General features: G+C 52.5%; 1 protein-coding gene and 1 long non-coding RNA gene across 7 annotated transcripts in view; one reads left to right on the top strand and one right to left on the bottom strand.

Moving 5' to 3' along the window:
- RGS12 (regulator of G protein signaling 12) overlaps nt 1-27,583 on the top strand; it is a 117,855-nt gene that overhangs the window by 33,017 nt on the left and 57,255 nt on the right. For 3 of the 4 annotated variants that reach the window (XM_074320600.2, XM_074320602.2, XM_074320609.2), the window contains exon 3: nt 6,190-6,306. In XM_074320600.2, the coding sequence (XP_074176701.2) occupies nt 6,190-6,306 (117 nt within the window). Of the gene's footprint in view, nt 1-6,189; nt 6,307-16,884; nt 17,148-27,583 lie in introns of those variants that run through there. The other variant, XM_074320619.2, reaches the window with a different exon arrangement.
- On the bottom strand, nt 9,497-16,843 carry LOC141568995 (uncharacterized). Of its 3 annotated transcripts, none has more exons than XR_012492351.2 (5): nt 16,524-16,843; nt 16,035-16,158; nt 15,437-15,544; nt 12,711-12,932; nt 9,497-10,156 (listed from the first exon to the last, which is right to left on the bottom strand). It is a non-coding gene; the product is annotated as an uncharacterized LOC141568995 (long non-coding RNA). The 3 variants fall into 3 exon arrangements; XR_012492349.2 differs by having other exon boundaries at nt 9,497-10,337; nt 16,524-16,842; XR_016019328.1 differs by having other exon boundaries at nt 9,497-10,337; nt 12,711-14,394; nt 16,524-16,714.

Below are 27,583 nucleotides of genomic sequence, written 5' to 3'. Positions count from 1 at the left end.
ATGCTCCGGAGAATAATAGTTTCACAGTTTCTTCTGTGCATTTGGAGTTAAGGAGGGAACAAGGAAGATGGCCTGGAGGTGGGACAGCAAGGCAGGGATTAGATTACGGGAGAGTTAAGGAGACTGTGCTGTCTTGAGGGTTAAGGCCCCGTTGGAGGGGTGTTACTTCCGGTGCTTCAAAGGTGTGTTAATCTAGATGCAGGAGAACAATGGACAGAACTGGTTTAAGACTTTTCACTACAGAAGTTAGAGGCTGGGGCGTGAGGACCCACCAGACCTGCCCAGTTAGGGATTTATGATCAGATTCCCCGTGAGGTCATTTTCCACAGAACCCCCTTTTTTCATCCACACCTTTTATTCCTAAAATTTTTTTGGAGTTGATTTCTATGAATGGAATAAGGTGGGTGGCAAGTTAATTTTTTCTCCTTATGGATGGATGACCAGTTGTTAGAGCACTAAATTCCCTCTCACGTAGCCCAGCAGTGTCCCCTCAGCCATGTCATGTGTGTGGGTCGCTTTCTCAGTTCTCTTCTCAATTGTCAATACCCCCCAACAATACTTTACTTTTTAAAATTGTAGCTTTTAATGTCTTTATATCTGATAGGGCAAATATCTTGACTATGCTTGAGCCTTGTTCTTTTATATAAATTTTACAATGCTTATAAATTCTCCAAAAATGCTTTTGGCATTTTTATTGCTGTGTTTTCTTTTTTGGGTGGAAGGGGAACAGGACTTTATTGGGGAACAGTGTGTATTTTTCCAGGACTTCATTGGGGAACAATGTGTTTTTCCCAGGACCCATCAGCTCCAAGTCAAGTTGTTGTCCTTTCAATCTTAGTTGTGGAGGGCGCAGCTCAGCTCCAAGTCCAGTCACCGTTTTCAATCTAGTTGCGGGGGGCACAGCCCACCATCCCATGTGGGAGTGGAGAGTCGAACCGGCAACCTTGTTGAGAGCTCGCGCTCTAACCAACTGAGCCACCCGGTGCCCCTATTGCTGTACTTTAATCTATAGACCAATTTGGGAGAATTGATGTCTTTAAGGATGCTGAGCCTTCCTATTATGAAAATGATCTCTCTCTCCGTTCACTTAGGTTTTCTTTATTTTCTTTCAGTAAAATTATATAACTACCTTTATGAACATTATTAATTAGATTTATTCTTAGATTCTTTAGTTAGATTTATTCTTAGGTACTTTATATATTTTGTTTCATTATAAATGGTACCTACTTAAAAATTGGAAATGCTAACTTTTGTGATATGTAAAAGTACAATTGTTTTGTTGATTTTTATCTCCAGCTGAGTTGCTAAGGTTACTTCTATTTGTTAACACTTGTCATCATGAATGTGTGTTTCTTTTTTGGTTATTTTGCATTCATTGAGATGATCAAAGCTTCCGCCTTTAATATGCCAATGTGGCAGATTACTCTGATAGATGTTTGAATGTCAAACCATACTTGCGTTCCTGAGATAAACCCAACTTATGATTATCTTTTTATACACTAACGGGTTTGGTTTTCTAATATTTTTGTAGAGTTTTTCGATCTTTGTTTATGAATGAAATGATCTTATAGTTTTCCTTTCTCTCATTGTTCTTGTCTGGTTTTGGTATCAAGGTTATTCTAGCCTCATAAAGTTATTAAATCAGTGGTGGCATTTTCTCCCCTTCTCTTTTTAGTGTATTGAATCTTTTATTTAAAAAGCCCTACTATGGATGAAGTTTGTTTTGTCTGTTACTGTTATAGCTATAAGGTTTTTTTTGAATCAGCATTTTCTATCCTTTTTTTAAAAAATCTCTTTTATTTCTCCATGTTGTAGAAGTGTTTCTATAAGTAGTAGATAATTGGATTTTCCCCCAATCCACGTTGACATTCTTCTGACAGTTCAAGAGTAATATGAAAATAAATTGGCAAATTTGGTCCATTTATATTTATTGGGCTAACTAGTATGTTAGTCTTGTTCCATGATATTTCTGTGTACTTTTTGTAAATCCGTTTTTTCTAGGCTTTCTCCTCCTGCTTCCCCAGAGCCTTTGTTTTGTTTTCAGGGCTATTTTTGGTTTGTTTGCTTACTTCATTTCCCCTCCTTTCTTGGTTTGGAAGTTACACACTTTGTTTCTGTCTTTTAAATGTTTTTGTCCTAGCTGATTGTGTGGAACATAGTAGGCTATTAGATAATTGTTGTATAAATAAATGTTTCCTTTAATTTTCTGTCTTGATTTAAATGTCCTTTCCTGCACATTCATCCTTTTCCTACTTGGCTACGAGAGCCAGTCTGTCTGCGTTTTCTCCTTCCTTGCTCTGGAAGGGGCTTCACATGCTGGGGAAACCTTTCTTCAGTTCCTTACTTGTTCCTCTCATGGTCATCTCTATGTTTGTCCAGTATTTATGTGTGAAATGGAATTCTATGGGTTCTAAAATTGTCTTGATTTGGGGCTTTGAATTCTCTCTGGTATGTAGCGTTTTGTTGTAACAGGATTTAACAAGCTGTGCCAGTTAATCAGCTGTCGTCCCTCAACCCTGAGCCCACCTTTTGCAGTGGTCTGTGGGACACGGGTCTGTGACCCTTCCCTCTGCCAGTTGTGTCCCCGTACCTGCTCTTTCTTGTCTGCCCACCCGACATCACCATGGCAATACTCTTCCCCCCTTGCCCGGCAGTTCCTTCCTGTCACAGCCCTTGAGTCCAGTTTGCGGGCTCCCCACCTCTCCCAAGGCCAGGCTCGGGGCCAGGCGTGTTGCCCCTCAGACATCAGCCTTGGCCTGCACCCCTCTGAGGTCTGGATCCCAGCCCCGCGGCCCTCAGGCCGCTGCTTCCTTGCTGTCCCAGCCCTGGGGCTCAGCCGCTTCCCGTGTGGCTGCCTCCCGACAGCTAGAGCCTCTTTTTGCCTTTTCAGTCCTCTGATACCTGGTTACCAATTTATATTTATGCGAAAGTCTCTCTGTTAAAACAACTGGTGAGGTTTTGCTTTCTGACTAGACCCTGCCCATGCGCTGGGAGAAGTATGTCAGCTGGAAATCTTACTCCTCAAAGTCTCTGTTACCTCTCTTGGGAAGAACAGTCAGGTGATCTGGTTTCCATTTTAGGCTAAATCATCTCCTTGGCAAGAGTTGATTTGTTCAGTAGTGCTCAGTGAGCACCTACTATGTACCAGGCACTGCGGGAGGGGTGGGGGGCGTCGCAGCCACCTGGACACAGTCTTGCGCCCGTGGGGCTCGAGGAGGGGTCTGGGTCTCACCTAGCTGCCTTCCTCCTGGCCCTGGGCAAACCCCGCCACTGCCTTCCGGCTTTTCATCTGTAGATTGAGGAGGAGGGACTGGCTGTGCTAAAATGAGTCCTCTCCCTAAGTGGTGGCTCCATGGGATGGTTCAGTGTTGGCACTGAGAGTGGCTGAGGCAGTTGGGCACCCTGTGTGGTGGGTGGGGCCCGTGACGCGGGTTCTGCTCTCACCCAGTTTTCTGGCTGTTTCATCAGGCAGTGAGCCCGGCAGCTCTCTGGGCCTCGTTTGGGGCGGATGAAGGCGTCCTGTAGGGCCCCTTCCGCCCCTTACATTTTGAGGCGACAGTGACCAGGTGGGTCATTTCTCCAAGCCGGGGCCAGGGGTAGGGAAGGGCCCTTTGGTCTTCCCAGCACACGCTGGGCACCGCTGCCTCACGCGTGGCTGCTGAAAGCGGGGTGGCTGCCGGGCTGTGTTCTCCATGCCTGGAGCAGAGAGGTGGAGTTTGCTCCCCCAGCACCCTCTGAGGTTGGGATGCAGAGAGCTCGGGCTGGGCCATGCCAGTGTGAGACACGAGGGTGTGGCCGGCATCTCCCGCTCGCCTTCTCAAGCAGTTACGGTGAGTGGTTTGCAGTTTAAAAAGTGGAGTTGACTTTGACAAAGGAGCCGCTTTGTAGGCCCTTTTGCAGTAGTCGTCACAGAAGTGCTGTTTGGGGGCTCAGGTACGCAGGGCCGGCAGGGGTGCGGGTCAGTGGTGACTCCTCCTGGTCAGCAGTGGACTCTGACATGAGAAACAAACCAATACGCTCAAGACTCTCCTTGGTGAAGTCTCACCGCAGAGTTGATTCAGTTCCTCGTGGGAGTTTTTGTGTCTGCTTGCTTGTTCGAGTTTTTCCTCCTATTGCCTTTAAACTTCGCCATCTGACGGCACCTCCGTGCCTAACGAGCTGTTCTCGGCTTCATTTCCCGCCCTGTGATGGGACACAAGCTCAGGGCTGAGTGGAGGAGCCGTGCCCTGCGATGTGACGTGGCTGTCTCAGCCAGAGTCGCCTCTGCGGCCACCTGGGCTTTAAAAACAGGAAAGAAAATACAGACCAGCCAATGTCCGGTTTGTGCAGAGGCCTCACTTCTCGTACCCGGGGCCTCCTTTGGTTCAGTAGCAGATGAGGGACGTTGCCCACGCCGTCACTTTGGGAGGCCTTGTCCGTCAGGGGCTCCCCGCTCTCAGCAAATGCTGTGTCCGCTGGCTGGTCACTGCGCTGGGCAGCAGCTTCAGGGCGACAGAGCAGAGGCCCTGCCGCCCTCTGTAACGGGCGAGCTCCTCGGGGACAGGAGCAATAAAGGCTGGTGGTGTCATTTTAGTTCATGCTCAGAGGTGCGAAGGAAGAGATGGCGACCTAGGAGACGACAGGTGAAAGGAGGTCTCCAGGAGGCGCCGTGGGCGAGGGCCCCAGGGCAGGAGAGCGGCCAGCAAGGCCGCAGGCGGGGCCCAGTGGGGTCAGGCGGCAGGGACCCGAGCCCGCAGAGCCGTGCGGATGCCCTGAAGAGCGCGGGCAGCGGGCTGCACGGCGAGGGAGGCAGGAGGGCTGGGCAGCGGTGCGTCTGGGAGATGGCTGGGTTCCAGACACGTGTTCCAGATAGAATCAGCCTTGGGCATATTTTTGAAGAAGAAAATTTTTAGACAACTTTTTCTGGAGAATATGTCAAATAGAGTAACTTGCTAGCACGGCACCAGCATGGTGAGCGGCAGGGCTGCTGCCTCAGAGGGCGGCGGAGTTTGGACTCGGACGCTTGCCGAAGTGGGCCTGGCATGGTCAGCATTCGTCACACAGACGCGGAGATGCCTGTCGCAGGAGCAGAAACACGTGGGCGGGCACGTCTGTGTCTGAACTGGAACCGTGAGGCTCACCCCAGGAGTGCCTGGGGGGCCAGTTAGCTAAGGCAGGACCCTGTGTCCCCCAGACCTGCAGCCAGCCTTCCAGCGACAGGCGGGAGTTGCAAACAGGCGTTTTCTCAGCCTTAGACAGGCAGTGCACACAGGTCACCCAGCCATCCATTTGGGGACAAGCACATCTTCCCGTGCAACTTGATTTCTTGGAGGGCATTCCAGTGGGGCACCGGCATGGGCGCACTGGAGAGCCCCCCACAGCCGCTCTGAGGCGTCACCTCCGTACGGGTTGCTTGCTGGCACCTCTGTGGTGCGGCATCACTTTCAGGGTGACAGCTTCCAGCCTTCTCGGGCCTGGCTCCAGCCCAGGTGGGTCGGTCGTCTCTCCTTAGTCTTTGTACCGACCTCACATCTTTCCTCCAGTCCCCCCTCTGCCTGCCCTTAGGTCACTTAGGATTTCACGTTCTCAGGAAGTCAGAGATTTTCAGATTTGATGCTTTTTATTTCAAAGATGTGATGACTTATTTACTGATCACACTTGGACAAGTGCCTAACATAATAACAGAATTAATTCTGGTCGTTTCCTGGAGGAAGAACAAGAGGTTTCAATGGCCAGTTATTTGCCACACCTGTGTTGGTGAATGTCTAGGGATTCTTTAATTTCCCAAACTGCTTATAAAAGTATGTAAAAGCCCCACCTTGCTGAAAACCAGCTTCTATAGTAATAATTGTTACTCTTATCACACACTGGTTTCACAAACATTCAAACATGCTTTTGCATTTGCTCTTGGTGACAGCCTTTGGAGGCGGCTGTTTTGATCCCTTCGTGATGGCGGAGGGTGAGGCTCTGGGGGTCGTTCTCTGGGGCACACAGATGGAAGGGGCAGAGCAAATGCTTGGAGATCTGTGTCAACTCTGCACTTTTGCACTGTGGTGATGTCTGCATACCTTGAAATGTACCCTAGGCTGACGTAGCCCAGTTTTCAGTTCCACCATAGCCCTCTCTTTCTCCGAGGTGGGGTGTCAGGCAAAGCTACACATCTCTTCCCAAGAAGGCAACTTGATGTATTTACTCTTTCTTTTTCTTTAGGGCTCAAAACTTGGGCGAGGACTTGGACTCGCTCAGACTTCTCAACGCACCTCTGCTCGGAGATCGTTTGGAAGATCCAAGCGATTTAGTGTCACTCGCTCCCTCGATGACCTTGAGGTAATCATTTTAGTTTTTCTTTTATCTCCGGGTGTTTAGAACTGGAAATCAATCTTACAGATACATCTGAACCCCTTGGCAAACAGTGATCCTTTCACCAGTTCATTCTGTGTGTTTTAAAATTCTACACTGGTGCAGTTGCGCTGTGTGCCTTACTCTGCCACCTTGAAAACACTGCATGATGTTTTCGAGATTTACCCGTGTAGTGTCCGTTCAGTTACTTGTTATGTGGCATTCCATTGTGAATATGCCACAGTTTTTATCCATTCCACTACTGACAGGTGCTGGGTGGCAAGTGGGAAATAGTCTACTCTGAGGTCTTCCAGGGCACACGTGGCAGAGAGAGTACCGTGTTTCCCCGAAAATAAGACCTGGCCGGACAATCAGCTCTAATGCGTCTTTTGGAGCAAAATAAATATATGACCCAGTCTTATATTACGTTAGATAAGACCCGGTCTTATAGTAAAATAAGACCGGGTCTTATATTAATTTTTGTTCCAAAAGACACATTAGAGCTGATTGTCCAGCTAGGTCTTATTTTCAGGGAGACACAGTGTTCCCAGCAGGAACCCTGCCGGGTGCGGGGCGTGGCCACACACCCACTCACAGTGGCTGTTCCCACTCAGGCTCTGGTCCTTGTGACCCCCCTCCAGTAAGTGGCACTGTCAGATGTGAATTTTTCCATTTCAATGAAATGGCATCTTGCTTTAATTTGCATTTCACGGATCACAAGTAAGGCTGAGCTTTCTCCACCGTGGGTTTTGGGTTATTCGTTTTCTCCGTTTTGAATTAATAGCTTGTTCATATCCTTTTTCGAGTGGGTTGTTTTATACATATATATTTCTTAGTACTTCTTTATATATTTTGGATATGGGACCTTTGTCAGGTAAATATTTTGAAAAGATCTTCTGTGTGGCTTATTTCTACCCTTGTTTAGGTGTCTTTAGTTAAAAAATATATACATATAAATACATAATATATAAATTGTGGTAAAATATTATAACATAACATTGATCACCCTTAAGTGCACAGCTCGGTGGCATTGAGCACACCCACACTGTCGTGCAAGCCATCACCTCCATCATCTCCAGAACCTTCTCATCTTCCCAAACTGAACACTGGTGTACATTAAATGACTCCCCGTCTCCCCTCCCCCAGTCACGTTCTGTCTCTGTGAAGGGGACTCCTCTGTGGACCTCATATAAGTGGCATCGCACAATATACGCGCCCTTTGTGTCTGGCCTATTTCGCTGACTACAGCAGGGTGTCTTCACGGTTCATCCATGGTGTAGTGTGTGTGAGAATTTCCCTCCTTGTCAAGCCTGAATGCCACTGCGCTGTGTGGGTGGGTCCCATTGTTTATCCATCTGTGGGTCCACGGACTCGGGCTGCTCCCTCCTTGGCTGCTGTGAGTGGTGCTGCTGTGCACACGGGGGTGAAACTTAACTCTACATGAGGTGGTTTGGGACAGACTCAGTGATGATAAACCGGACACATTGACTTCGGTGGTTGTTTCCTAAGAGTGTCAGTTAATTTGTGTTCTAATGTGAAACTGGAATGTTAGCAGGGAAGAGGCCCTTGAGGTCCCCTCATGGTGCAGCTGTGAAGGGAGCTGCAGGCTGAATTCAGGGGGTTTGCGGACAGTGAAGGTGGCCTCGGGCAGAGGACAGGGTACTCGGGGCTGGAGGCAGGAACCTGCCGCTGTCCTGCTGGGTCTCAGGTCACAGGGCTTTTCCAGCCAGCACAGGGCGCTTGGTCCAGGACTGTTGTGGAAGAAACAGGTACGCATGCTCCGACGAGGCGCTGCCTGCCTGCTGAGGACCCTGGGGGCTGTGGGGGTCCCCCACCCCACCCCCAACGTGCGTCTCAGCAGGTTTAGGGTTTCCTGGGACAAGGTCTCAGACTCCGAGGTGAAGAAGCTCGCTGTCGATTGCCGGCTTCGTGGTGACGTGTGGGCGTGTGGTCTGACTTCTGTGTCTCCCACGTGTGGCTCTGGGACCCGCACTCCAGCTGGCTGCCCTTATTGCTGCTTCTCTTCATCAGAGAGGAAGTGCTAAGACGTCCACTTTCCAGGACGAAGCATCACGGTGTTTGCCGTTATCTGCTTGTCAGGCAGGGGCAGCTGCATATCCATGTCTCTTATCTCCGATCGTCAGATCGGCCCGGCAAGGAGACTGTCATTGTCTCCATTCCATAGATGAGATGCAGGGAGGCTCAGTGGCATTCTTAGGCCATACCTGGCTGCAAAGCACGGGATTTCACCACCACGAACCAAGCCTCTGTTGTCAAAATCGTATTAGAGACATGGGAGTGAATTTTTGCTAATTTTTTGCAAAATGTAGAAGCTATTGGATTGGTGCAAAAGTAATTACGGGTTTTGCGATTGTTTTTAACCTTTTCAACCACAGTTACTTTTGCACCAACCTAATACATATAACTTCCTTTCACACTCGTCACTGGTAAGGCTGTTTCTAAGGGAAACACGCCTGCTGAACACTGTCTGTTCTTCCCTTTGTTACTCTCTGGCTGTGTGCGAGGCCGCCTCTGAGAGGGCCACCCCTCCTGGTCTTCACACCCTTGCATTGTCCCCTCCCTGGGCGGGGGCACCGACTTTCTCATCTTCGCTTTAATTGGTGCTCCATGGTGCAGGGCCTGTTAGTAACCTTGTGTCTGCCTGCCGGGGCCTCTGCATGCCCTTGGCCACTGCCGGCTGGACACTCCCTTCCGCGCAGGTTCAGTTACAAGTCCTCTTCCTGGGGCCCCGGTGGGCACCAGCAGCTTAGGTTGGGTCCCTGGACGCAGACTCAGCTGGAAGGCCATTTACTCACCGGGATGAGGAGGAAGTCCCAGGAGGGACCCACGTGTGACACCCCAGCCGTGGTCCGAGCGCTGGGAGTGGGTACATGTTTCAGGGTGCTTTGCTGGCTAGAAAGAGGGTACAAGTGCCAATTTGTAGTTCATTTTTATAAGGTAAGGGTGCCTGTTGTAATCTCCAGGGGAACCTCAGACAAAATAATGAATCAATTTCAAGTTAATAGAAGGAAAAAATGGACCATAAATAATAGTCAGTTTGAAAGAAGGCGAGAAAGGAAGCAAGGAGAGACAGATAGAGAGCAGTTAGTAAAATGGTAGAGTTAAGTCCAAATATCTCAGTAATTCCATTAATTTTAAATGAAAGAAATTGAAAAGAAAAGATTTCCAGACTTCATTAAAAATCTGTTAGGTTATTTACCAGAGCTACAACTAAAACTTAAAGATACAAAACTGAAAATAAAAGAGTGGAAAGGGATGCACCGTGAAGTACTCATCAGAAGGATGGTAATGTAGCCGTATCAGTCTCAGTATCGAAGTAGACTTTAGGGCACAAAGCATTTCTAAAGATAAAAAGGGAGACGTCATAGTGACAAAAGGCAGCAGGAAGTTCTAACTCTAAATTTCGTACGCATTCAATAACATGGTCTCAACACAGCTGAAGCAACACCTGACAGAAGCAGGAAGGGAAGTGGACTAATCTGTCCTCACAACAGGAGGTTTTTCACTCCCTGCTCAGTCAGTGGCAGTTGAGCCTCTAAAAGTCAGTACAAGGTAGAGAATCTGAACAGCGTGACCCCCAACCTGGCACTGGGCTGATGTCAGCACGGCTCCCAGTCCATGCCTTCTTCCTGTTCCCTCTCGGAACATTTACACAAGCTGACCATCTGCTGGACCACAGAGCAAGTCTTAGCAAATGTGGACGCGCTTCCCGCAGGGTGTGTCCTCTGTCACTGGCAGGTGTTGTGGAAACCGGGGGCAGACTCCACTGCCTGGGAGAGAGCTGAGGCTGCGTGGGCCGGGCTTCCAGGAAGAGTCACTATGGAAATTAGGACGTTTTGCATGATAACGAGGACACACATCTAACCCCGTGGGGTGTAGCTAAAACTGCGCACAGGAATGTTTATAGCTTTACAGTGATGTATTAGAAGTGAAGGTCAATGGAAAGTCATCTCAAGAAGGTACAAAAAGCGGGGAAAACAGACGCAGAAGAAGGCCAGCTGGACAATAATGAAGGCAAAAGCAGAAATTAATAAAACTAATTAACAAATGAATTAAAAGAAATTAATAAACGAAATTCAAATTAACAAACTAAACTAGCAAAAGAATAAATAAAGAGGGGTTACTTCCCAACTCATTTTATGAGGCCTCCCGAGCCTTGGCACCCAAACTGCCAAGGACGACAAGGCAAGGAGAGGTCCAGGGTGGCTCACTGGTGAGCACAAGTGTGAGGCTCCCGAACAACGTGATTATGTGTGAGCTGAGCGCTGCGCTTCCTGTTTCTTCCAAGGACACAATATTTTTTTAACATTTGAGAATCAGTCAGTGTAATTTCCCACATTAAAAGAATAAAGTAGAAAAACCATATATCATCTCAACAGAAGCAGGAAAGGCATTTGGTAAAACTCAGTATCTAGTCATGGTTTTTAAAAAAACACCCCCTTTAAATAGGAATTAAAGGGAACTTCCTTAATCTAAGAAGAGTATGGAAAACCTCTACAGCAAGCATCATACTTAAACTTTCCCTTTGAGATCAGGAGCAAGAGAAAGACATCTGCTGTTACCATTTCTACTTACATTTTTATTGCAAGTCCTAGTCAGTGTAGTATAAAAATAAAAAAAATAGAAGTTAAAAAGCTTGCAGAGAAAATGCAAATGTTCTTCTCACATGATATGATTATAATATAGAAAATCCAAAAGAATCTATAGATTAATTATTAAAATTAATGAGTTTAGCCTGGTTGCTGGGTATACGGTCAATATACAAAAATTAGTTGTGGATACAGGTAGAAAATGACCTATAGATTCAATGCAATTTTAATCAAAATCCTAGCAGGTGTTTTATGGAATTTAAGAAGTTGATTCTAAAATTTCCATGGAAATGCAAAGTGCTAGAGTAGCCAAGATATAGTTGGGGAAGCATAAGGTGAGGGCACTTCCTCTGTCAGCTCTCAAACTTGTAAAGTGAGAGCAATCGGAGACTGTAAATGTTGACCTAACTGCCCAGCCACAGGGAAGGACAGACCGTGCCTGACTAGCCCAGCGGGTGCTCTGTGGCCACCTCCGTACATGGACACGTATCCCAGGAAGGGCAGACACAAACAGCGTGGCCCTCTGCTTCTATTCATAGAAACTGAAAACGGGCCGCACTGAGCCACTCTCTGGTTGTGCTCAGTGCAGAACCATGAAAAGCTAGACCACCACCACGCTTTTCGTCACGACCGGAGAGGCCACGCGGGCTCTGCTTCGGGATAAACCACGGACGCCTAGATTCCGGCCTGTGCTCTTTTCTGAGTTTGTAGTAAAATGATCAGCACAGCCGCACGTGTGTGTGTGTGTGTGTGTGTGTGTGTGTGTGTGTGTGTCTCTCTCTCTTCCAGCCCTGGGTTGCTGCTGCAGTGGGCAGTGTTTTGCAGATGAGCCTGAGAGAGGAAGATGGGACCTAGGGCCTGAGAGTGTGTGGAACGGGTGCCAAATTGAGAGGACAGAGCGAGTGGCAGTTCGTGGGAAAGAGGGGAGGGCCTTGTGGGTAATGTGGTGAGGACGATGGTGACCCCACTCCCTGAGGGCAGCTCCCCCCACGCAGGGCCCCGTGACCTGCACTGACAGGCCACACGAGGCTGATGGCATCTGCCTGATGGCACAACCTGCCCCGTTGCTGTAGATACAACAGTGAACCCTGGGCCGCAGGAACGATCATCATTTCTGCTTTACAGAGTGGGAAATTGAGGCAAGGTGCCCCTGCCAGGCTTAAGGGACTGGTCCCAGGCCACCAAGCCCGTTCCCCAGGTTCCCCAGGCAGGCGGGCTTTAGAGCCCCGCTTCTGGGTGTGCACTAGACTCACGTGCTGCCTCTCCCCGGGCCCCGGAGCTCCAGGCCGGGCCCCTGGGTTTGTGCGTCTGGCTTCCCAGCCTTCTGTTGCTCCCACTGTTCCTCCTGCTCTCGGATCGCTGTCCAGGTGACAGACGACCAGACAGACGCCGCAACAGGAAGGCGGCAGACAGGGTGACGGCGTATGTGAGGAAGACATGAGGCTCCCCTGCATGCCACAGTCGGGGGCAGGGGCTGCTCTGAGGAGGGCACATTCACGCCCAGCCTGTGGTGCTAAGAGGCGGCCAGCCACGTGGAGGTCTTGGGACAGGACAGAGTGTGTGCAGGGACAGAAGGGAGCAAGGGCCAGGCGGAGGCCTTGGCTTTCCTTCTCAGGGTGATGGCGGCCTGTGGGAGCTGAGCAGAGCGGCTTGCCCTGCGCTCAGCGCCTGCTGTGGGCCGGCCTGGGGAGCTGGACGCAGCCCCCCCCTGCAGGAAGCATCACGCAGCCTGTTTGAAGACCCCTCTGGCAGCAGTGGAGGCTGGCTGGGCATGAGACTCACCAGGAGGGCAGTGCAGCAGCTGGAGGCCAGGCAGCCACCTTCTCAAGCCGAAGCTCTCAGGTTTCCAAAGACCAGGAGGGGCCACCAGGCTTTGGACTAGAAGGGGGCGGGGAGGGGGTGGGGAACCGCACTGGTCAGAGGCCGTGGTTGGGGCCAGAGTCCGCTGACTACAGTTTTATTGGCACAGGGTCACGTCGCTCGCACGTCTGTGCTGTGTTCACCCTGCAAGGGCAGAGCTGAGTGGTAGACACAGTGTGTCGCCTGCAAAGCCGGGGTACTTACCCTTGGCCTCTAGAGCAAGCTTGCTGCGCCCTGGGCGAGGCCACTGGTGAACTTGCTGCCAGCACCAGGACCGAGCCGGAGGCAGGGCCTGGGATGAAAGGGCCCAGCTCTGCTCTAGACTGTTCTCTAGCCTTTGGGTGGGGGCCTCCAGCCCCTTCCCATGGCCTGACACACTGCCCTTTTCCAAAAGGCCCACCTGCCGGGCTGCCCTTGGACTCCCTCACTGCTGGCCGTAGCCCGTGTCCCAGACCCAGCATTTTTGAAGCTCCCTGCAGCCCCTGACGGCACCTTGGGCCTCTCACAGCACCGCAGCCCCTCCTCTGTATCATAGGCTAGAGCATATACTGGAGGAAGCTGGCTGGCTTCTCTTCTTGAGCTGTGGTGGGGGCGTGGGGGGAGCCCAGGTGTTGACAACGGGAACTGGTAGTGTCAGACCTGGACAGCAGGGGGCGCCGAGGCCACTTGGTTCCGTGAGCACTCGTACAGACTGCTCCCCGGGTGGGGGGAAGAGGAGAGGGGAGAGGAGGGGTGGGGGACCGGCAAGTAGGGGCTTTTGCAGTTGCTGTCTCTACGGTACAGGCCCTGGGTGAATTCCTTTACTTTGAACTGCTGTTATGCTTGCCTTCGGAGAGCTGTCATCCCGCAAAAGGCAGGCGGAACCTGCACTGGACTAGACCTGAGATGCGCTAAGGCTGCAATTGCCTTCTCTGGCCAGTTGTCTGGTTTGGTTCATTGCCCTCAGCCCTGGCTCACCTCTGGGACGGCCTGCAGTTTACAGAGTTCGCATGCTCCAGGGTGCAATCTGCACAGACATTTCAAAACAAGCTTTCTTTTTTAACCTTATTTCTTAAGTCTGCTGTTTGTTATTTCTAGGAGAATTTCACTTAGGAGTTTTTGCTTGTTTTGGTCTTTGATGTACTTGTCTATCCTTTAAACCATTTACATAGGAAATTATGTTCATTTTCTTTAAGATCCTATTCACTCGGGCACGTACCAGGATTTCTCAGTGCCTCGTGTGTCTCCTCCCTCATTCAGTGAGTGTTCATTGAACAGCTACTGTGTGCCTAGCGTTATTCTGGCTCGGGACAGAAGTGAATGAATGATACCACCCCCTGGTCTCCTGGAGCTGGCCTTTTGGGAGGATGGGACGCCAGACTGGGGTCTTTGAGCCAGCCTTTAAAAGGGTCCTTCTGGGCGTCAGGGAACAAATGACCATGGGGGGGCTAGAAGGCAGTTAGGATTCCGGGCATGTGGTGGTCCGGGCTGGGGGCCTGGGCCGGGGGGGGGAGGCTAAGCGTCAGACTCCTTACCTGGGATCAGGGAAGGAGCAGCTGGGGGGAGCCTTGAGGGTCACTGCCCACCGGGGTCACAGCCAGGCTGGACGGGGCAGGAGGCCTGGGGGCTGGCGTAGGGAGGCCTGTGAGACCAGCTGCTCTGCTCCCACCTGCCGTCTTCCTCTGAGAGTCTTGGGCACCCCTGAGTGGAGGTGGTCTGACCCTTGTCTTTGCGGGTAAAGGGGCTGCAGGGCCGACAGGAGCCTCCCCTGAGGCCTCCATGCTTTCTGCACTCATCTCCCTGCTGTTACTGTGAACCATTAGTAGAGCGAGTGTCTGTCCCTGCTGGTCCCAGCTGTGAAGACCTGCTGGGTCTAGGGGACTCCGAAGAGTGTGCCCCTCCCCCTTATGAGACGGCCGTGGGGCTGGGGCAGTGACTCGGACCTGCGAGGGGACCCACAATAAAAGAGGGGCTTGTTGGCAGGCCCCTTCACAGGAACTTTGCACTGCCCAGGCCCCCTGGTCCCCCCGGACACGGGACACACCGCAGGAGGGTTCTGTCACCATGCTGCTCCTGCTCAGTTCATCTCTGTCCCTGCTGGAATGCTCCCCACCCCTTCTCTCTCACCTGTCCCTCCTGGCTGGCCCCTCCCCTGACCTCCTTCCTGAGCTGCCCACAGAGGCCCCCCCCCCCACCTTTCCGGCCATTCCCAAGTGCTTACACAGGCTGCCCAGCTCAGAGAAGACCCCTGGGCAGGCACAGGGCCGAGGCAGTAAGGACACCCAGGCTCCCTTCAGCCCTGGGACCAGCTGGGGGCTCGTAGCACTTCCTGTCATCCAGAGCACCTGGCACTCAGGCAGTACAGCGCAGGTAGGCGCCAGACAGGCCGGGGTTGGGGGGCTAAGCAGGACTCGCCCAGAGCTGGCCCTCTTCCGGTGGCCTCCAGAAGCTCACTGTCTCTTGCTAAGGCCCAGCCTGGAGGCCACATGCACTGCGGCCACCCCAGCCTTTCCTCTGTGCCCAGGCCCGTCAGGGGCTGTGCCCAGACCTGTCAGGGGCTGTGCCAGGCCCTGGGGCCCAGCATGAGTGCAGGGGGGTGCTGCATCCAGTCTGTCCGCCTGGCCAGACCCACAGTTTATAGCACACAGGCTCCGAGCATAGCTTCTCACCTGTGTAGCCTGGGGTCTCGGAAGCAGAGCTGGAAGGAGCTGGATGGAGCCAGGCTTCTCTTCCCCATGGCTGGTTTCATGGCTGCCCTCTTCCCAGGAGGGGCAGCTCTGCAGACAGAGAGGGGGCTGCCGTGGGGTGCCAGTCCTGCCCACGTCCCCCAGGCAGGCGGGTTGTTGGCTGCTGCCATCCCTGCTGCTTTTGCCCTCCGTCCAGTTCTGCCTCCAGCATTCCCTCACTGCCCCAGCCCTGGGTGGGCCTCCCCCTCCCCTTCCTCCCTCTCTCCCTCCCCCTCCTCCTCCTCTCTCTCCTCCCTCCCCCTCCTCCCTCTTCCCCGCCCCCTCCTCCCTCTCCCCCTTCCCCCTCCTCCTCTCTCCCATCTTCTCCCCTCCCCTCTACTGTCCCCTCCCGCTCCCCCATCCTTCCTCCCCATCCTCCTCTTCTCTCTCCTCCCCCTTCCCTCCCCTTACCCCTCCTCTTCTCTCCCCTCTCCCTCCCCTCCTCCTCCTCCCTCCTCTCCAGTGCCTCACTGCCCCCAGCATTTCCTGGGTGCTGGGCCAGGCAGTTCCTGTGCTCAGCGGTGGTGAGGAGGCCTCTGACCCTTTCCTGCTCCTGCTGTTTTTCATGCTTTTACTGTGTGCCGGTCCCTTGAGGAAAGCTGTCTGAGGACGCTTGAGCCGATGCACTTTCTGAGATGTTCACCCTTCAGGCAGGCGTTGTCTGTCTGCATTAAACATAGAGCCATGGGCCTGTGCAGCCGACTGTCCCCTGAATGCTCCTGGGGCAAAGCTCGGGTTCCCCTTCCCCCTCCCAGGGAAGACCAAGAGGGAGGGTGGGCTCAGCACCAGCCCAGCTAGTGACCTGAGCCCACACCCGAGGGCCTTCATCCCAGCCCACCTGGGCACTGCTTTGCAACCCTGGACAGGATGCTCCCTGAGGCCTGCTCCTTCTGCCATTCTAGGAGCCCCTTCCCCTTCGGATGAGGCGCGATGTGCCCGCTGCTGAGGCTGGAGAGTAAGGCAGCACTGCGGTGCTCAGTTGCCCCTGAATCTCTAGCACATTGGCGGGTAGTTTTGCAATGCTACCTACCATCGGTCCTGCAGCCAGTTTGCGCTTTCTTTCCTTCTTCCTTTCGTAGTCAGGGCCTGTCCCGCTTCCCTTACTGGCAGGTGGTGTCAGGTGTTGGAAGGCAGACAGAGCAGGTCTAGGAAGACAGGTCCTCAGGCGGGCACCACATACACCCACATGGCACATGGAGGCTTATAATAGAACCAGCCCCTGTAATTAAGGGTGGGAACTGTGCCACGCTGCTGCACACACGAATTCTCTGCAGCTGTTGTACTGACTGAGAATTACCCCATCAGCTGAAGTCTTCTTCTCATTCGGTAGAGGAAATACTTTAAAAATGATCTCACAGCATGATTTATGTAAACGGCTTTTTTTTTTCTTTGTACGAGACAATCCAGAGAGAGTCTGAATCCCTGGCCAACCACAGCTTCCTGCAGTGTCCTGTTGCCATGGGTTACGGAGGGAGCGAAATGGAACTTCATCTGAAATGTCTTTAAACTTCTCTGACATGCACAGGCACGCTGCCGCCGTGTAAATGGTATATTCTAGATCTGCGGCCCTGGTGAGGTTCGGAAGTTTTCTTGTCTTAAGATGGATTTGGGAAAAGGGTTGTCAAAGGAAACGCACATTTTAAATGATCAGCAGGTAAGTTATTCCAGCCGTTTCTTGTCTTTTAAACAGAATTGTTAAAAGAAGACTTGGCAGCTTGGTTACTGCTTTGTTTTCAGCCTATTTCGAGAATAGTAGCTTTTAAGTGTAAACTTTGAAAAACGCTTCCTTTGTGTCTGCGTCATGGAGCTTAAAGTGATTCCCGTGGAGGTAAATGCCGGGCTCCCCCCTCCCTGGGCCCACAAACCTTCACCCAGAGCTAGGCTTGGGGGGGTGGTCGGTCACGCGGGGCCGGGCTTGGGGGGAGGCAGCCCAAGCTCACGGGGCCACGCTACCTGTGCTGTAAGTCAGCCTTAGGAAAGCGGCAGCGTTTCTCTCGTCCTTACCACAGTGATGCTGACAGAGCTTAAAGAGGCGTGAATAATTTTGTTGAAATACTAAATTTCAACTAGTTAAATGTATGAAAATCTATCATACTCTTAATTATAGTTATGTATCTTACATCTTTGAATGTAATGAGTTGATTGTTTCATATGCATACATAGGGAACTCCCGGCAGTCATACTTAATGATTATTATCTGAGCTTATAAAGTTGAATTTACTGTAAACACTTTTTAAATGTTCAAGGTTAAATAAAAAGAATAATTTTTATTTTCCTCTTGTGGCTGTGCTGTGTTGATGTGAAGGTAAAACTAAATGTAAATCATTTACAGAAGATTGTCACTAATTATTGGGAACCAATTTTAAATTCACTCTTTTCTGACAGTTGTTGCATCGTCATGTTTTCCTAATGCCTAATTAGAAGCTTCTGTAGAGAACTCAGGAGACAGGCTCCTTCCTATGTGCCGGGTTTGGAGGGGGGTAGAGGAGAATGAGCAGCGTCCTTCCTCTGAAACGGAAAAGAGAAATAGGTCTGCTGGGCAGGCCAGGGATTATGCTGGTGAGGCACGTGCAGCTTTTCCTGTGTTTTGAAAATGCAGAGCTGTGTTTTGGAAGCCCCTGTTCTGACAGAGCTCCTTCGTGGGGTACAGGCGCACTCGCAGCTTTCGGGGCACGCTTGCCTCGAGGCTGCCTCTGGCCAGTCTGTGCCATGCACTCATGTATTCCTGTGCACTCCACTTCACATCTTGGGTGGAAAGTGAGTTTTGCATGGATTACGGCCTTCAGGGACAAACTAACCAGTTTGTTACTTCTATATACGTGTAGACTGGACTTGCATTTCAGTAGTGTATTAAGGCAAGTCTTAGAAAAATGTTTTTTATTCTAAGTGGAAAAAAAAAAGGTCACTAAAAATCTGCCTTTGTACTTGGCTATATAAATGATTTGGATTCCTTCTGAAATTTCTGCAAGTGTTCAAAGTAAAATAAGTTGTTCACGTGAGTGTGTTAACACAATCTGGTTGTGTGGTCATATTTTAAGCATCAGAAACTGGGCAGCTCCCCCCTGTGAGTGGAGCGGCCAGTGGAAGGTGAGGGGTTCTGGACTGCAGCGCTACCTGGCTCCACTGGGGCCAGGTGAGTCATCTGGCAGGCCAGCTGTGCAGTGGTGACAGGTCACATGGCATGGGGGCTGAGGGGTGAGGGCCAGGGACCGTGTGGGAGGGCTGGCTCTCGCCCCACCAGCTCTGTGATCTTAACTAAGTTGCTCAGATAGTTCATCTTTAAAATGGAGGTGTCACAGGGATGTTGGGCTCCATCCAGAGTGTGTGAGTGGTCAGGACAAGCTGTGCTCTGAGTTCCTCGTTGTGAAGTGGGGCACTCATAAGCCTTTCCAGGAGCTATTTCCCAGCATCGTTTACGAGACGCCAGGGAGAGCTGACAGGATGCTGCCCCAGGAAGAGCAGGAGGCTCTCAGCGGCCAAGTGAGCAGCTCAGGTCCCCATCATCTTAGAAGTGAGATGGACACAGCATTAAGTAGACTTGGAAAATGTACCGTCCCTTTGCCAAACGAAGCCATCCATCATATTTAAACCCCATCGTAATGGGGGGAGTCACAGTCTAGATACTAGTAAGATACTGATTGAGGAGATGCGGATACCCACAGCCTAAAAGAAATACTCACTGTCATAAGAAAGCTTTAACACGCTGTGGCCCCCTGCCCTCGCCATGGGCCTGGACTGGCACCCAGAGTTCCGTGCTATGTCTGACGGAGCCGTGCTTGGGGCAGGGTGCTGTGTGTGCTTAGTGGGTCCCCGTCCCAGTGCTGTGGCCGGGGCAGCAGCCTAGGAGGGCTGTGACAGGTTCACTGTGTGCAGCTGCAGGGGTGGTTCCCCGGGGCCTGGGCTGGAGGGTTTCCTGAGCGAGACACTGGGCAGGAGCAGCTTAGTGGCCCCAGGGCATCACCGCGCCAAGCCAAACATGGGGTGTCTTTCCCTCCTCTGAGCCGAGGAGCAATCCCATCTCAGGGCTCTGCTGACGTGCCGTTCTTTGTCCCTGAGCCCTGTGACCACCACGCTCGGTGTACCCAGCACCACTGGGCTGAGGTGTCGGCCTCCTCCCGTGTTTGCTTCAGGTGGCTGGGGCGTTGTCACTGCTGTGGTCTGTCCTTCCCTTCGTGGTCATAAAATTCAGGTTCTGCTGTGTCGCACACTTAGCAGAGGCTTGTCTCTCAGGGGTTTGGAAGCACATCAGATGTAAGAGATTTGTTTTGAGTCCGAGGGAAGGAATCTTCCAAAGACCAAGGGCTTTTGGCTCTTCTTGCTCTGGACTCCGTGTAGGATCTGAAGATGAAAAGACGGGCGCTATAAAGAGCCAAGCATTCTTTCCGGGCAGCACGGAGCCCCTGCGTCCTTAGGGGTGGCAGTAGGACCCCAGTGGGATGGGCGGCTCCCGGGGGTGGTGTCCACTCACGCAGCAGGCCCCACACACAGGCCTTGGGAGGCTGGGGAAGACAGAGCCTGGCGGTAAAAGGGAAGCGCTGCGCGTTGGTGCCTGGGGAAGTGAAAGCACCATGAGGAAGCCGGCCAGGTCGCCAGGAGGAGTCAGGCTGTCTGGCGCAGAGGGCAGTTCTGGCTCCAGATGCCATCATCCTGTCCTTCCCCCTCCCCGGCACTGACAGGACTCTCGGCCCTGCTCCTCTCCTGGGTCTGCCAGGCTGGGTGGCTGGGGCAGGACGGTGTCCCCTCTGGAGTCTCAGGCCGACCAGCCTGAGGGGGTGCGGGCCTCCACGAGTGTGGCCGGGAGCCTGGGACATGAGGCGTCAGGCCTGCGCTGCACGTGTGAGCGCCTCCTGCTCGTCTCTGAGCCCGTCCAGATGGGCCCCTGCGGGCGGACTTCTGTGGCTTTTGGTGGTCTCTTTTCTAGTCCAGATGAGTGGACATGTGTCGCCTGTCTGCCCCCTCTTCTCCCAGATGGGCCCCCACACTGCCCTGCAGCGGGCGCCCTGACAGCTGAGGTGGGAGGTGCAGGCTGCGCTCTGTCCCTGGCCGGCGCCTGGCACACACTCGGCCCACACCTCCTTGGACCCTAAAACCGGCTGCAGGGGCCTTGGGTCTGCTAGGGACAGTCTGCGTTTCTCCCGCTCGAGCCGATGGCTGCACCGAGCCTCTTCTCACTTTTCAACGCTCCGATTCTCTTTACCGTGTGAGAAGTGAGGGAGGCTGTAAGTTTCTATTTTCACCTCTTCCCTTTTCTCATGAAGAAGCGAGTTACCTTGAACTGGCAGCCTTCCTTCCAGGTTCCAGGCTTAAAGACGCACCTGTGTCCTCCTCTCGCTCCTGTGGCCTGGGCGGCATGTGGCCTCCTTCCTTCCACGTCCCGAGAGGACAAGCACACACCCCTCTCCCTGGATCCCCAAACAACGGCAGGAGCACAGCCTTCATACACGCGGAAGAAAGGCTGGGCCTCTGGAAACAGCGGGATTCATCCGCGTCCCAGCCTTTGCGCAGCTTTCCCAGGCCCTCCCTTCTCCAGGTCACTTGGAGGCTGCCCTCCCCTACCGACCTCTGCAGCAGGGTTCCCCTCACCCCCGTTCCAGACCCACAGCCCAGCCGGCTCGCATCTCCCTCGGACATATGTGCGGGAGGGTCTGCAACCCAAGCGTCCAAGTCTGACTGTGACTCCACCATGCCCCAGTCTGCCCTTCCCCCCCACCCCAGTCTGCTCTCCACCCCCCCACGCCCCAGTCTGCCCTTCCCCCCCCCAGTCTGCCCTCCCCCCCCAGTCTGCCCTTCCCCCCAGTCTGCCCTTCCCCCCCAGTCTGCCCTTCCCCCCCAGTCTGCCCTTCCCCCACCCGTCTGCCCTTCCCCCCCACCCCAGTCTGCCCTCCACCCCTCCCCTGCCGTTCCCTCAGGCCAGCCCTGAGTGCTCCCGGTCAGCAGACCCTCTATCTGTTCCTGTGGTGACACTTCCTCGCCTGGAGCCCTGGGGACCACACCCCTCCTCCCACACCCTTCTCCAGTGTCAGCCTGAGGGGACATTTGCCTCTGCCCTCCTCTGCACCATGCTCTCTCCTGGAGGTGGGGACCTGACAAGGTTGAATTTATCTCTAGCCACCAGTGTACCTGCCCTGGGGGTGGGTCTGAGCAGGTGCTGAGCAGATGTTTTGTTGAGCAGAGTGGCAGCCGTCTCAGCTGGATCTACCCACCCGGCCCGACCCCCAGGGCCTGCACCCACTACCCTGAGCCCAGGCTCTGCCTGGACAGGACAGTCTGGCTGTTTGGGTGGAGGGAGCCAGCCTCGGCCCTTAGGAGTAAGCTGTCCCCTGGTGTTGGGCATCAGCTGGAGGTGACAGGCCTCGGGTTCTAGTGTCCAGCACGTAAAGGAGTAAAGTAGTGTGTATCCCGAGGGGCTCCTGGCCAGTGTCTGCCTGGACCCGATACCACTTCCCAAAGGCCAGGGTTCATGCCGGCTTAGCTGGCAGGAGGTTAGCTCTGTCCTGAGATCCTGAGTGTCGCCCCAGACCCCTCTGTGACACCACCCCTCTCTGTATTGGGGACTCCTGTCTTTGTTAAAGTGGGCCAGCCAGGTCAGGGGGTTCTTGTTTAAAGTCAGATGTGTATGTGGAACCCCTATTGCTGTGGGGCCATGCGCTGCCTCATCAGGCTGGCACCTCCGACTTCTAAAGTTTCTAGAGTGAACCGTCTTGTGCTTCACCCAGGGCATGACAGCAGTATCGGCTGTTCAATTCTTAGGGAAATGCTGTCGCCACAGGTTTGCCTGGTTCGGTTTCTTTTGATTTTTACTGAACATCGAAGAGCTCTTTGGGACACACACACACGTGCACACACACGTGCATGCACACATGCACGCACACACGTGCATGCACACACACATGCACACACACACACGTGCACACACTTTAAAAAGAAGCACAGCCTCGCTTCTGCGCTCCGGCTGCTCTGCTCCCAAACCGAGGCCCTGGAGGCCGGGCCACCTCCCTAGCAGCGTCATTTTGCCCTCCTCGCCCATAGCCCTCGCCTGCGTCCTGCGGGCCTGTGTTTGTCACTGTGCCCATCGTGCCTCCGTCCCTTTGTTGTCACCATCGCCTGGGCCACAGAAATTCTTTATTGTGAGCACCATGGTTTGAACCTAGAAAGATGTGCCTCTTCCTCGCCTCCTGAGCCTTCTGTCCAATGGTCGCTGGTTGAACCTGCTGGAAAGTAGTGTGTGTGTGTGTGTGGGGGGGTGTGCGTGCATGTGTGTGGGGGTGTGTGCACGCGTGTGTATGTGTGCTTGCATCTGCCGCTGTGTGAACGTGGAGAAAGCGGGTGGTGAGATGCAGCGCTGTGGAATCCTGGCGTGCGGTGCGCCATGGAGCACACCCCCTTCAGTTCAGGCTGCTGCGTGGTCTGCCGGAGGTCATGCCTGTGTCCTGTACCCGAGAGACCCGGGAGCTGTCCTGTGAGGACAGTCGTCATGGTTGTGCAGGGAAGGCTTCTCAAAAGGTGTGGGTGAAGCTGCAGCCCTTGTGGGCGGGCTCACCAGGGGAGGCTACAGGTGAGAGTTGGGGCACAGGGAGGGATGCTCCACGCTGGGGGGATGTGAGAGGCTGGGTCGTTCCGAGCAGTGACTCTCAGAGCCCACAGTGGGAGTCACGTGGTGTGCGAGCTCACACGCACGTGGTATACGAGCTCACACACACGTGTACAAGCTCACACGCACATGGTGTGTGAGCTCACACGCACAGAGCTCTGAAGCCAGGTCCAAGCACAGCATGGACCCTGGAATGTCCTTGGGATTTTCCTTTCATGTTCTCCTTTCCCATCTTACTTCATTTTTTAACAAATGCTGCTCATTGCCCATTGAATTGATTTGACAATTCCTTCGAGGGCCGTGGGCTCGTGGAGCAGAGGGCAGGCTGGTGAGCAGGCATGGGCGGGCTTGCGTGCGCCCAGTCTCGTAATCCCACCAACTGGTCGGGACCTGGATGGCGACCTGTGACGCCCCACCATGCCCTCCGGGCCCACCTCTCGGGGTCGTCCCTGCCCCACATGGACCTGCTCTCTAATATACTGGGGCCAGTGAGGAGTTGCTTTAAAACTTAAATGATCAAGTTTTTAAAAAGTCAAGTAAATACATACAGAGGGCGCCAAAAAAATGTATACACATTTTAAGAAAATAAAACTGTATTAAAATTGTAATACTCAACATATACTGATAACAGAAGATGAATACAAGTCACATTTGACGTCTGCAATTACAAGAGGTGCTCAAAGTGGTTCCCATCAGCGTCCGGACACTTCTGATGACTGCGAACTACTGCTTGTGCAACGCTGACCAAAGTGTCCACTTGTATCCGTTTTTTTGGCACCCGTATTATATACAAATTATATGTGTGGTCCAAGTTCCTGCCAGGAGTAGACACGTCAGTTTCCACTGAACGGTGGGGTGTCCGAGGCCCACCAAGGACTGGAGCCGGTCGGAACTTGGAGCACACCGCTAAGACACTTGGTAAGTTCCTTTAAAACAAATCTATTTATGTTAGTGTGAATTCCAGCCTGGGAGGCGCATTGTAGACCTTTTTAGAGCCTCCTACTTGTGGTATGTGTTTAAATTGTAAGCAGAGAAAAATGCAAATTTACTGGGACCTTTTTTCCCTGGCAGCTTGTTTTTGCGGCTGTACTTTTCTTGTAAGTAAAACAACTGGATTTGGGGATTTAGGAAGAACCCAAGCAGTGCAGGAGATGAAAACGAGTTGTTAATACAGATTGTTCCGGGCATCAGCATACTCAAGAGGTGTGTTAAGTCTTAATTCACAAAATGTTTGTGGTGGTCGGTGGTCTGTGTAGGCAAGGCCTCTGGGAACGCCAGCTTTCGGGGTCACACTGAGCTGCAGTTCGTCCTACTTGTTCTCTGTGGGGGTCTTCTGGAATATCTCTGGGGGTTTCGGGGCCTGTGCCATTTTAGACTGCTTCCCCATCAGCCAGGATGTGGGCAAAATCACGAAACCAGGCTAAAAAAGGGTACTTGGGTCAGAATTGACATGCTGTCAATCCAAAGGCAAATGGAAACAATTTAGGGGTTACGTGCTTTCCCCACACACCCCCATTGCTGGTGGGGTGCCTGCCTGCACCTCCCCCCCACCACCAGTAAAGCACCCTGTACCCTGCTCCTTACAGGGCACCTCCGGCCTCCTGTGCCCTGACTCCACCTGGCACCATTGACACGACGCCGACTGCTTCACCCCGTCAGCCTCACCTCCTAGAATGAGGCCTGGCCACGTGCTCCTTAGCCTGGGCCCTTCCTGTGCAGGCAGCTGGGTGTCGGTCATATAACCGATATACACACCAGGTGTGCGCTTATAAATAAAGTATTGGACAGCAAACAGAAGACTTAGGTTTGTGGTCATTATACACTATTTGTTTGCAAATTAAGTCATCTGCTCAGGGAAAGTCAACACCTGTTTCTCGATAGAATGTGACCTTGGAGGAGGACAGTGGTTTTATGTCTGGGTAGTAATAAACATGTCTCCATGAGACATTTAGATTAATGTCTGGTTGGGGTGGGACCAGTTGCCAGATAAGTCGTAAGCAGAGACGGTGGGGGACCATGAATAAAAGGGTTGTGTTGCTGGTTCCCTGGTGCCGGTGCCGTTTCACACTGGTTAGTGTTAGGAGCAATCCAGGTGTGACCTTACCTTTTATGGAGGATTTCTGGGCGGAGCTCACTGCCTGTCACACATAGAAGCCAACGCTATGGCACCAGCTTTTGAGAAAAGAGAAAAGCTTTCATTTGTGAGTTGACTGGTAAGGACACAGGAGGCAAGGCTCAGATCTGTCTCCCCATCTAGGGTGCGGGGCGGGGTTCTGAGGGTTTTCAGCACCGTTTCTTCCTGGACAGCGGACCCTTCGTTCAGCGTTCAGCTTCCCGTCAGGTCCCGCTCCTTTGGTTCTGTTGGGGGAGCAGTTATAGGTTCCCAAGGGTCGCACGTCAGTGGGGTATCCAAGGTTTAAACTGGTTCCAAAGGCCTTCTTAGAAACAGGATGGGACCAGTCTGAGCTGATTCGGAGGTGTGGGGTGGGCAGGGATATCCGTGACCTCTGAGTGCTTACTGGCCCCTCCAGGAGAACCTTCGACACACAGAGGCCACCAGCCTGCAGCTCCTCAGATACCTAGAACTTTCCTTAGAGTTTTGGGCTTGGAAAGTACTCTTTTGGCACAGCGACCCAGACGGGGAAAAGGGAAGTAAATACATTTGAGGATGTGGCTGTGACATTTTGAGTCCCTCCTGGAAAATGCTGGCCCACTGAGACTTGGGATCCTAGACACTTCTTCCTGGTGGCCAGGCCTTGAGAAGTTCCTGAAGGGACGGCGTGTGGGCGGTGAGCTCTTTCGGGGTGGGTACTGGGAGCATGTCTATGTAACAGCCCTCATTCCTGGCAGAGCTTTGCTGGGCGCTGTCCCCGCCCCAGCCAGGACTCCCCACAGGGTTCCCCTGCTAAGTCCTCTTTGGGTGTCTTCTCGTTTCTATGCCTCATCTCTGTGCTGCCGTCAAGGTGATTCTTTTCAGGTCAATCTTCCGATTCCCACATTTTCTGTTCCACCTTGCATCTCTGCTAACCTCTCTTTTGAGTGTTTCATTTCAACAATTGTAGCTTCCATTGTCAAACATTCTGTGGGGTTATTTTTCAAATATGCCACCTTATTTCCTCTTTTTTTAATTGTGACGTTTACTTTTTTACAATTTCATAGTTATTTGACATCTGTACGAGGACTTTCCAGTGTCCGATTCTGTCATTGTCAGTTCTGCTGGTTCTTTCCTGTGGTGGATTTTTCCTTGGTTTTAGGGGATTTTTGAATTGTGAGCTCATATTGGCGTGGGCTCATTCTGTGGAACTCCCGTGGGCCTCTGTTGGGCTGCTTTCTCCCCAGAAGGACTTGTGTTGTGGCTGCCTGGCCCCAGGCATCTGCCAGTGAGTGGCCGGCCCTGCGGTGACACTCAGCCCAGGGTCGGCATTTTTTCGCCGACTGCTCTCCCTTCCCTTTCCTTCTCTTCTCCCTCAGGGACTCCCCTTATTTCTTTGGGATCAGCAGTGTATTAAAAAGCATGTTTGTTACTGTTGTTATTTCACAGGTTTTCTATAAATCTAAAACTGTCCTAAAAGGTAAAGTAGACTTTGAAAAAGGGCTCTGATGGAGCTCTGCCTGGGTCTGCTCGCTCTGTGCAAGGACCCACAGGCTGCAGTCTGCAGCCCCCCCAGAGCCTGAGCAGACGCCCTGAGCCCACCCTGCTTGCCACGTGGCCCATACCCTCCTCCCCGCCTCTCTGTGGGCACCCCACTGTCAGCCACCACCTTCTTTTGTCTCTGTGGCTTCAGCGACACCCTTCTGTCCTGGGTCTTGTTTCATTTCACTTCATTTTGGGGATGCGTGTAGAGATTTTTAGTGCACTTTGTTCCATCTGCTAAAAGCCTAAGAATTTAGTGTTAATCTTGATTGTGACATGAAGTGAACCGGGCCCTTCATATAGATGAAGTTTATGTTTTATGATTTATTTTTCAGATTAGTATTGTTGACGGTATTTCTGGTTTTGCGTGTGGCCTCGCAGATTTTCTTAATCTCGGAATACTTTGCCTTTGATACTGTTTAATGTGTCACATGACTGGAGGTGACTTATTACGAGCGTGGGAGAAAGACCACTGTCCACGGGCCTTGGTCAGCCCCGGAAGGAGGCCCACCCGCTCTGGGGCGGGAATGAGCCCCATTCGGCTGAGGGCCTATACCCAACGCCTGGCTTGCAGGCCGCTCTTCTGCCTGCTGTGTGGGAGATGAGAGTGTGAAAACTGGACACATAACAGTATGTTTTTACTATTGAAAACGCATTGATAAGATGCCAAGAGACAGTTTCAAAGTATTTCTGACCCGGGACTTATGACGGTTCGAAACAGTGACAGCCCGTCAGGAGGTGGCTTCCTCTCACTGTCCGAGGTCAGACCCTTTCTTGGGGGAGGAGGGGGGTCACTTAGCTGGGCTCCCTGGCCTTCAGCTGTAAGTTCCACCAGGTGAGGGCTGACACCAGGTCTGCTCGGAAT

This window comes from Rhinolophus sinicus, chromosome 1 (genome assembly GCF_057876585.1).
Source record: "Rhinolophus sinicus isolate RSI-liver-muscle chromosome 1, RSI-T2T, whole genome shotgun sequence".
Lineage (NCBI taxonomy): Eukaryota > Metazoa > Chordata > Mammalia > Chiroptera > Rhinolophidae > Rhinolophus > Rhinolophus sinicus.
This window is presented reverse-complemented; position numbering and strand designations above follow the sequence as displayed.